Genomic DNA, 11503 nt, shown 5'->3' on the forward strand with positions numbered 1-11503 from the left:
TTGCCATGAAAGTAATCACTTATCCTTGCCATGAAAGTTATGGCCTATCCTTGCCATGAAAGTAATGCCTTATCCTTGCCATGAAAGTAATGGCTTATCCTTGCCATGAAAGTAATGGCTTATCCGTGCCATGAAAGTAATGACCTATCCTTGCCATGAAAGTAATGACTTATCCTTGCCATGAAAGTAATGGCTTATCCTTGCCATGAAAGTAATGACTTATCCTTGCCATGAAAGTAATGGATCATCCTTGCCATGAAAGTAATGGATCGTCCTTGCCATGAAAGTAATGGCTTATCCTTCACGTAATGAACAGTTTAGTGATGTATTTACACTGGATATAACAATCAGCTGTAGGTCTCTGGGTTATGTTACATTAAATGTTTGTATGCTCTCTAGACCGTAATGTGTTGTAATGTGCTAATTTTGTGAGTTCTCTCGACATTGAGGTGTGTGTGTGTGTTGCAGCCAAGTCCTGCCGGCCAAAGACAACACTGCCGTGTTTGTGCAGACCACCGTAGATGCTGATACTGAGAAGCCAAGTGAGTTCTACAACATTTAGTTTTTGGGGGTTTTTTTATTCCACACTTATGATATGACGGTTGTCTGTAAATATTCAAGTCTGGACCACCAGGACCAGACAATCCTGTTATTGACTTCATAGGGGCTTTTAAATTGTATAAGATTATATACATCCACAAATTCAGTGCGCTGGACCGCCTGATCCCATTAGTCACCTCTTACGACAAGCATGGGTTACTGAAGACCAATTCTAACACTGATGTTCATGGGGGGAGACAAGCATGGGTTGCTGAGTGTGGAGTGCATCATGGTAGAACTCCTTGGTAGACTGACTAACGACCATGTCCTGGTGTAGTGTGTGTCATCGTACCCTGATAGGGGAACGCCTTGGTAGACTGACTAACGACCATGTCCTGGTGTAGTGTGTGTCATGGTACCCAGATAGGGGAACACCTTGGTAGATTGACTTACAGCCATGTCCTGGTGTAGTGTGTGTCATCGTACCCAGATAGGGGAACACCTTGGTAGATTGACTTACAGCCATGTCCTGGTGTAGTGTGTGTCATGGTTCCCAGATAGGGGAACACCTTGGTAGATTCACTTACAGCCATGTCCTGGTATAGTGTGTGTCATGGTACCCAGATAGGGGGACACCTTGGTAGACTGACTAACGACCATGTCCTGGTATAGTGTGTGTCATGGTACCCAGATAGGGGGACACCTTGGTAGACTGACTAACAACCATGTCCTGGTGTAGTGTGTGTCATGGTACCCAGATAGGGGGACACCTTGGTAGACTGACTAATGATCATGTAATGGTGTAGTGTATGTCATGGTGCCAAGATAGGGGGACACCTTGGTAGACTGACTAGCGACCATGTCCTGGTGTAGTGTGTGTCATGGTACCCAGATAGGGGGACACCTTGGTAGACTGACTAATGACCATGTCCTGGTGTAGTGTATGTCATGGTGCCAAGATAGGGGGACACCTTGGTAGACTGACTAATGACCATGTCCTGGTGTAGTGTATGTCATGGTGCCAAGATAGGGGGACACCTTGGTAGATTGACTAACGACCATGTCCTGGTGTAGTGTATGTCATGGTGCCAAGATAGGGGAACACCTTGGTAGATTGACTTACAGCCATGTCCTGGTGTAGTGTATGTCATGGTACCCAGATAGGGGGACACCTTGGTAGATTGACTAACGACCATGTCCTGGTGTAGTGTATGTCATGGTACCCAGATAGGGGGACACCTTGGTAGATTGACTAACAACCATGTCCTGGTGTAGTGTATGTCATGGTACCCAGATAGGGGGACACCTTGGTAGATTGACTTACAGCCATGTCCTGGTGTAGTGTATGTCATGGTACCCAGATAGGGGGACACCTTGGTAGACTGACTAACAACCATGTCCTGGTAAAGTGTATGTCATGGTACCCAGATAGGGGGACACCTTGGTAGACTGACTCACAGCCATGTCCTGGTGTAGTGTGTGTCATGGTACCCTGATGGTGAAACACCTTGGTAGAATGACTCATAGCCATGTCCTGGTGTAGTGTATGAGTCATGGTACCCAGATGGGAGAACTGGTAGGTAGACAGACTAATGACCATTTCCTGGTATAGTGGGTGTAGACTTACTCACAGCTATACCCTGGTGTGTTGTTTTGTCGGATGGGACTTCTATTATGCCTCCTGCTGTTTCATTGTACATTTTTGGGGTAACTGCAAAACTACATAGGCGACAGAACTCTTGCATCACATTCTGAAAGTAGATCTAGGTCATTTTAATTGTAGAACTCTGGCAAATTACTGATAACAGAGATGAAAATGAAAATTGTTACAAGCATAGCCTTTATTCCCTTAGAGACTTCTGTGGCTTAGGATTCACTGTGTATAAGTGTACCCCTTACTCATGCTCCTATCTGCTGATTGTGGGTTTGAATCTCCGATTTTACCACATTATACAGTCAAACACTGTTGTGTCTAAGTTCAAGGGATGTACGTAATTACTTCAAGTTATCCGAGACCGTGAAGATCCGGGGTAGAATAGGTCGTCAGCAACCCATGCTTTCCGTAAAAGGCGACTAACGGGATCGGGTGTTCAGGCTCGCTGATATGGTTGATGCATGTCATCGATCCCAATTGTGTGGATCAATGCTCATGATGTCAGTCACTGGATTGTCTGGTCCAGACTCGATTATTTACAGACCTCTGTCATATAGCTGGAATATTGCTGAGTGCGGCGTTAAACAATAAACAAACAAAGTTATCCGAAGTTCGACACAACTGAAAAATAATGAATACAGAAGGAATATGCAAGGATCAAGCTTTTACCTTAGGGCACATCAAAGTTCGACACGACCATGTTTGACTGTATCAACAAATATCTACAACCTGCATCAATTTGAACATACCCCATACATTAATATGTGACATTATTAGATGACTGAAATACCAAATCATTCTTACAGAAGCATCAAGATATTCCCGTCATGTGATGTTTGCCACCCCGACTCCAAAAGACATCTGTTACCTGCCTGAAGTGGAGATTCCCAACGTTGTGACAGACAGGAGACCGACAGCTGCTCCCATCATGAAGGAGACAGTGGTGGATAATCATAAAGACCTATGTTAGTATTATTTGTTGTTTGTTTGTTTGTTGTTTATCGCCGCACTCAGCAATATTCCTGCTATGAGACGGCAGTAGCTTTGTAGCTATCTGCATGCTGTCTACCCACTGTTCCCCATGAAGCTGATGTAGTTCTTGGAACTGTCACGGGGAAGCTGCTTGGAGAGCTTCTTCTTCAGGAAGGATTGCTTGACCTTGAACTTCTTGTCCGTGCTGACGAGTTGTTCTGGGAAGTAGCCGTATGTCCTCCTCTTGACCAGCTTCCCCTTCTTGATGTATCCATAGACCCGGCCGGTAACAGCAGATTCAGTCACATAAATCTTGCGTCCTGAAAGAGTCCAAATATCACATCTGATGAAAATTGGCCCCTCAGTTAGTTATTGACATCCATTTGTCAGTTAGGCCGAGAGGTGTTCACATGACAGTCAACAAAAAAGCAAGCTGACTCCACCCCAGGTCTGATAGTTTTACAATATTTACATGAGTGACTAAAAATAGCAGGAAGACCCAAGGACTAGGGTATCCCTTGATTTTCAGCTTTCCGGGAGACCCCAGCAAGGTTGTTTGTTTGTTGTTTAATGCCACACACTTGGTCCTAGCGTATTCCTTCTTTATTCATTATTTTTCGGTTGTGTCGATCTTTGGATAACTTTGTTTGTTTGTTGTTTAACGCCGCACTCAGTAATATTCCAGCTATATGACAGCGGTCTGTAAATAATCGAGTCTGGACCAGACAATCCAGTGATTGACATCATGAGCATTGATCCACGCAGTTGGGATCGATGACATGCATCAACCAAGTCAGCAAGCCTGACCACCTGATTCTGTTAGTCGCCTTTTACGGCAGAATGTTGCTGAAGACCTATTCTACCACGGATTTTCACGGTCTATTATTTGTTGTATCATGTGTAGAATTTAGAGGTTATCATGTGAGTGTGTGGGGTTTTTTTTATGGTTAATATCCTGTATTAAGAAAAAACATTGTATTTAGTATGCCTTCATTTTTGTCAGTGGGACAGTGACAGCATTCAATATAGTTCCAACAATAACCTGTTTCTTAGTGGCATAACTGGATACAGGCAGAAAGACAATAGCCTTTACATATTGTTTCTACTTGCCTTTCGTGGCAATCCATCGATCTGCCCACTGCCTTTTGTCAAAGGGAAGCTACTCTAATACTAGTCTATGAGATATCACGTCTGCCTCTCCTGTCATAAAGTGCAGAGTCATACATACTCACAGCTACAAAAGAAACAAGGTAGCAATTCTGACATATTTCAACCAAATCCAACTGTTTTAAATTGGGAAAAAGGCCCCAAGCCACAGAGGTCTTTAAGCACAGATATAGAAACTGATCCTGCTAGGCTAGTGTCCTTGCTAAATTGTTTTGCAATTTATGTCTCCAAAGTTGCCCAAACTTGTAAAATGCCTCAGCTACGTTCCAGTTAGACGCTGATTTTCAGTATGATATACTATTGTTTGATCATAGTGACAATTCTCCCTGTAGTTTCTCCAGATTCACGATGGTTAATTCTGACTCGATCGCCGATTGACAAGTACTACTTGTAAGCAGGGGTCCGGAAACCGTCATATGCGCCGGACATGTCCGATTGGGAATCTCAAATGTCCGGTTTAAAATACCGGACATTTTAAAAAGTATTGTCCGTACATTCAATATTTTAGTATTTGTGATTAAATTATCTGTCTTGTTTTTAAAAAAATCTTTAGTTTAAAAAAAAAAAATTCCCGTGAGGTCACGTGATAAACAAATATGGGATAATAGTCTCGATCCAAATGTTACAACGCGTACACTTGAGCAGACTCATGAATATAACTCATGAATATTAATTAGACCGTTCACTACGTTAACAGATCGTTATTATAACAGAAACAAACGTATGTTTTCCATGTATATCTAAAATGATATTATTTGTTATTAATTGTCCAGTGAATTAAACAATTTAAATTGAAACAATTCATAATTCATCATATTATGAATACATAAACTTGTACTGTGTGAAAAGTCGTACTAAAATACGCTATTTGAAGGGGGCGTGGCCTAAACGCAAATGTCCGATTGGGATTTTAAATTTTCCGGACCCCTGCTTGTAAGTGCGACGCCATTTTTGTTTGTAAACACTGAAAGTAGTACCTATCTGACCTTTCAAACTTGCATTTTTATCTGTATATGACTCCAATGGATACCGTTTTTTATCAGTTTGCCGTGGCTTTATCCTGCCAAGAAACCAAACCATTCTATGATAAGTACACTTTGTGTCCGATGAAATGAGTAGAATATACACTGTGTGGCAGAATGATAAAGGCCCCTGCAAGTATTGTTTATTTGCTAGAGGGTTGGTTATGAAAGAGTCCTTCAAACACCGTCGATGTTTTCCAAGCAAAAAAAGGGGCGGTTGGGTAGCCTAGTGGTTGAAGCGCTCGCTCGTCACGCCGAAGACCCAGGTACAATACCCGACATGGGAACAATGTGTGAAGCCAATTTCTGGTGTCCCCTGCCGTGACATTGCTGGAATATTGCTAAAAGTGGCGTAAAACCTCACTCACTCACTCACTCACTCACTCACTCACTCACTCACAGGGTCTTCTCCTATCTCAGGGTTAGTTATTTCACCAGCCTTTTGAAACATTTACTATCCTCAGGCAGGCAGAACAGCGGTAGAAACTAACATTTTTAGTCCACTAGTCCTTATGATGATCACATATAGCGAAACCCTCAATAATGGCATATTACTACTAGTCCCTATGATACCTTAACTGTGGGCAGTTTGGCAAGGACTACAGGACCAGTGCCAATTTCTAATGCTGCAGAACAACTTTTACTTTTGGACATGATGACATCACTAAAGATAAAATGAATCAATTTCTGTTTCAGCGGATTCTGACTCTGATGATGACCAGGCACAAGGACAGCCCAAAGATGCTGATCTTGGAAACATCACACAAGGCCAGAAGGTGAAGGTGTACGCTGTCAAGGCCTTCACTGCCCGCTCTGACGATGAGATCTCATTCAAAGCAGGTATGTTGATGGAATCCACTCTGCCTGTCAAAGCCAACATTCAGGCCCCTCTCTTGATCAGCAAACTATGCTGGTCATAAGAAGCTGGGGGCACGGGTGGCCCAGTCGTCTAAGGCGCCGTGATTTGCAGTGCAGAGTTGCGTCCCTTGGGCACGCCAGAAATCTATGATAGTGGGTTCGAAACCCGGTTCGCCCTAAATTATGTTTCTAGGTTTGTCAGCACCATACCCATGCTCGTGGGTTTCACCAAAGTGGTAAACGTCTGAGACCTGCATCATTACAGGCTTTCCTCCCACATTAAGCTGACATGCCAGTAACTGGAATACTGTTAAAAGTGGTGTTTAACCCAACTCACTCACTCACTCATAAGAAGCTAATTGGTTTTAAGGTAAGGTGAGGTCAAACAGGGTTTACAGCGATAGAAGCTAACATTTTTAGACCACTAGTCCTTATGAGGATAATATATAGCAAGACCCTTACAAATGGCAAATTTGTACTTGTCCTTAGGATGCCTTACTATTGGGCAGTTTTGCAAGGACATATAGGACTATTGCCAGTTTCTGTCGCTGGGTGTAGCATTGTGTTCAAGATTATTGCACTTATGTTGTGACGTGCATGCACATGTGTGACTGGTTGTACTAGTCTGGACTGTGCTAGCCCACTGTGATATCATGCCGCAATTTGGCATCAATACCCCAATCAGACACAGTATACTGACTCCGAGGCAACCAGTCCTTGTTTAAGCCCCTTAATGCCGAGCGCCAGGCAGGATAATAACAAGTACCACCTTCTTTTGGTGTGAAGCAGCCTTGGATCAAACCCCAAACCTTTTGCTCCACAGGCACCTTCTAGTGCCGGACCTTCCGCCCACAAGGACACTAGACCACATACCGGTTGGTCTGAATTTGGATGAAGTCAGCTTGCATTTTTGCTGACTGTCATGTGAACACCTCTCGGCCAAAATCTCCATCATATGATAAAGTCACTTATCTCGGCCTAACTGACAAATGGATGTCAATAACTGACTGAGTGGCCGATTTTCATCAGATGTGATATTTGGACTCTTTCAGGACGCAAGATTTATGTGACTGAATCTGCTGTTGCCGGCCGGGTCTATGGATACATCAAGAAGGGAAAGCTGGTCAAGAGGAGGACATACGGCTACTTCCCAGAACAACTCGTCAGCACGGACAAGAAGTTCAAGGTCAAGCAATCCTTCCTGAAGAAGAAGCTCTCCAAGCAGCTTCCCCGTGACAGTTCCAAGAACTACATCAGCTTCATGGGGAACAGTGGGTAGACAGCATGAAGATAACTACAAAGGATTACCCCTAACGGACTGGCGAGGAACTCGATATTGAATTAGAACTGTGATATGCATTTTTTGTTGTTGATTTGATTGTTACATGGATATACTTTTTACTGTTCTTATATGAACAATGTTTTATTTTACTTGTGTCTTTGATAGTATTTTATGATGTATATTACTGGTGGGAAGATCTTGAAGATGATTTATTGCAAATTTTGTTGCCATGGTCACAAGAATATATTTGGGTTTTTGTGATGAAATGATTGTGTGAAAGATAGATGAAGATATGAATTGTGTCTTAATATGTTTCAATGGATTGTTTAAGTATGAAAGATACCTCAGTGACAATAGAACTTGCCATTCCATATTAAAGCTATTGTTATAATTAATAGTGAAATCAGTTCATAAGTTCACATATTCATCTGGGGTTTTATTGGTCAGCCTATAGAGCTGTGTACCACACGAGATATGCAGTGCGCTAGGATAGAGACTGACGATACCACTGGTATCACGATACACCACAACAAATAGTAAGAAATGATGAAGGGACTGAAATACGCACGATGTCTTCTGAAATGTGTTGACATGTCATTTTTCGGCTGTAAGATATAACAGCTTGACACAATCTGCATACCGTTTTTTCTGTTGGAGGAGTTTTCAAACCCAAACTGGAGACGTAACTGCAGCAGGAGCGTCAACTATTACCACCACATCCTCGTGTTCAACCTTGCTTACAGTGGTGCTATTCTACTTCCAACATTCCAGGAGGTGTCCAGCAGTTTCTATTCTATGTAGGGTATTGCGATCTCACAAACTGACGATTCAATTATCGTCTGTTCCTAGGTACTGATGACACGGTATCGGTGAAACGTTACAGCCCTTTTAGAATGTAAATAGTTAAATGAGTTACGCTTTCAAGAAATTGGTAGTTGACCGAGAATGAGTTCTATTTGATGTAAAGGGGGCTTGGCTCCATGATTAGACACATCAGTCGGAGCTATTAAAGTCTTAGTCTGTGTTCTGCAAGCCGAACCCAGTAGTGTGGAGGCAGTGGAAGCCAAGGAAAGAGGCGCTAGACTGATGAGTCACCCCCCTTGTAGGGAATGGCAGATGCTTCCCATCCCAAGATGATTCAATGAATTCTTACAGCAATAGGATCTTCCAACATGGGAGATCAGTGGGAGACATCATGTTCCTCCTTTGATTTGGCAGGATTGGTGTAGATTGTAGCTTGGTGTAGGAAGGGGCACGACGGACGGTTTTTTTGACAGACGTTTTTTATTCTCCCTTCGACGGTAACTCCCCCCCTCTTCTGAACCTGCTTCAGTTTACTTGAGCGATGGTGAATGGTCACTGGCAGGAACCGGATGTTAATCACAGGTCACCCATGTTCAGAGGATCCTATTGCAGTAAGAATTCAGATTGACCTGTCTTGGTGATGTGAGGTTTCTCATGTTCCCAGGAATTTTTTTTAATTTGCCCCTTTCGGGTTTAATTTGATAAATTGATCAATGTTTAATGTTTACTGAACTGTTAACCAGTATTGTAAACCATAAATTCTTGTTTATTATGGAAATATTTAAGGTCACTCCATCTACCAATTTCTTGAAATCTGCGTCTACCAATTTCTTGAGCATAAGTTAACTTTACACTTGTCCTTGAAAGCAACTTTTGAAATCCTACAACCAATATTCAGGCATCACAAAAAAAATTAATATACTATGTAGCCAAAAATGTTTGTTCTTGATGATATGTAATATTGTATCTTTTATGTCCATGTTTTGCCTGTATTTATCATGATATAGGAAAAAAATTCCTAATGTAGTTTTAAGATATAGGAAAAAAATAATAAGATTGAAATTGATCAAAACATTTTTTTGTTATTGATATGGTGCTTATATGTGTTTGTTAAAGCAATATGTTATTATTTGTATGTTTACTATGTCTTTACAATATTCCAATGCTGGATCCTATTTGATCTTTTGGCGTGATGAGCTTTACTCTTCAGCTGGTGCTGTTTTAGATCTCTTACATGATTGTTGATGCATTCATTGGAGATGGTGATGATGATGATGATGATGACTGGTGCTCTCTTAGATCTCTTAGAAGATTGTTGATGCATGCAGTAGAGATATGGTACTCAGGTTTATATTTATGATGATGATGATGATGATGACTGGTGCTCTCTTAGATCTCTTAGAAGGTTGTTGATGCATGCAGTAGAGATATGGTACTCAGGTTTATGATATTTATGATGATGATGATGACTGGTGCTCTCTTAGAAGATTGTTGATGCATGCAATAGAGATATGGTACTCAGGTTTATATTTATTATGATGATGATGATGATGATGACTGGTGCTCTCTTAGATCCCTTAGAAGATTGTTGATGCATGCAATAGAGATATGGTACTCAGGTTTATATTTATTATGATGATGATGATGACTGGTGCTGCCTAAGATCTCTTAGAAGATTGTTGATGCATGCAGTAGAGATATGGTACTCAGGTTTGTGATATTTATTATGATGATGATGATGATGACTGGTGCCCTCTTAGATCTCTTAGAAGATTGTTGATGCATGCAGTAGAGATATGGTACTCAGGTTTATGATATTTATTATGATGATGATGATGATGATGACTGGTGCTCTCTTAGATCTCTTAGAAGATTGCTGATGCATGCAATGGAGATGAGGTACTCAGCGTTATGATATTCATGATGATGATGATGATGATGAAGTCGAGAGTGATAATAGAATGCATCAAGATGATATGCATGTCATTCTATTTAAAATCATTTTTTACTCTACAATACCCATCTGAATGAAGATCTTGGAGGTCATGTCAGGGGAACTTGCTGATCAGTCAAGCAGCATCAAGGCTTCATATTTCTTGGTACGAGTGTGCTGTCTGTGTTCTGTATCTGTAATACGAACAGTTCCGAATGTCAATGTCAATAATATATGACCTATTTCTGAGTGCCATAAGAAAAGGGAAGTACCACCAAGGGAATGTTTGTGGTCTGTTTGTTAAATTCGAAATTTCTGATAACATGGTAAAGAAATTAAGCTAAATTTTAAAAGCTCACATCCAGTTGGCTCAAGTAGCCTTGCATCCTTCATTTAGATGCGAGCAAATGATCTGATTTGAATGCTCATGTTTGAGAGTGTGGACCATAGGATGTTGCTGACATTATTTGCTGCGTTTTATGTCTTGCAAGGTTGATGACCTTTGTGATGTAAATGGTGTGCAGTTAGGCCTATTGCCCTCTGTTGATGATGTTTGTATTAGACAGATATCTGGGTGACAATAGGGAAAAAATTATCAACTCCATATTGCACAGTCATGGCAGTTTTCATCAATAATAGTGATGATGATGATGACGATAAGGTGCAATTGTGCATATAGAGGGTGATAATATTCATGACCAGATATGCATTGCATGTGCCCATCATAATAACATGCATTATGATGTTTATGATGATGATTATGTTCATGATATGATGGTGATGTGCAGAATGTTTCCTGATGGTGATGAGGATAATACTTGTGGTTATGATAATTATGAAGATATTATTTGCTTATGTCGCAGCCCCACTTCTGTGGAATGCAATTCCTCACTGTCTCACTCAGATGCACTGAAGCTCTTGAAACATTTCAGACATTCAAAAACATACTTACATAATTACTCAGTATCATTGTCTTTCACATTTACACCAATAAAACTCTGAAAATCATATTGTTTTGTTTCATTGAATATATTCTAGCCATCTTAGCTTTACATACACTGAGTGACCCCAAGGCCAGACAATGCTTACAGTTTTACTTTGAGATATCTGAGGGAGAAAAACAATGAGCTTTCAAAAAAGTTTACCAATACAATAAGGAGGAGGCGACAAACGGGATCGAGTGGTCAGGCTCGCAGACTTGGTTGATGCATGTCATCAATCCCAATTGCGTGGATCAATGCTCATGATGTCAATCACTGGATTGATTGTCT

At 41.2% G+C, this 11503-nt stretch overlaps 1 protein-coding gene across 1 annotated transcript; it reads left to right on the forward strand.

The window, feature by feature from the left end:
• Positions 1-477: 477 nt before the first annotated feature.
• Positions 478-11242, forward strand: LOC124145723. The gene is made up of 4 exons (XM_048401239.1): positions 478-542; positions 3001-3159; positions 6052-6195; positions 7266-11242. The coding sequence occupies exons 2-4, from the start codon at positions 3027-3029 to the stop codon at positions 7490-7492; spliced, it is 504 nt and encodes a 167-aa protein (XP_048257196.1). The 5' UTR covers positions 478-542; positions 3001-3026; the 3' UTR covers positions 7493-11242.
• The last annotated feature ends 261 nt before the right edge of the window (positions 11243-11503 follow it).

This window comes from Haliotis rufescens, unplaced genomic scaffold (assembly GCF_023055435.1).
Source record: "Haliotis rufescens isolate VD_foot unplaced genomic scaffold, xgHalRufe1.0.p SCAF_21, whole genome shotgun sequence".
NCBI lineage: Eukaryota > Metazoa > Mollusca > Gastropoda > Lepetellida > Haliotidae > Haliotis > Haliotis rufescens.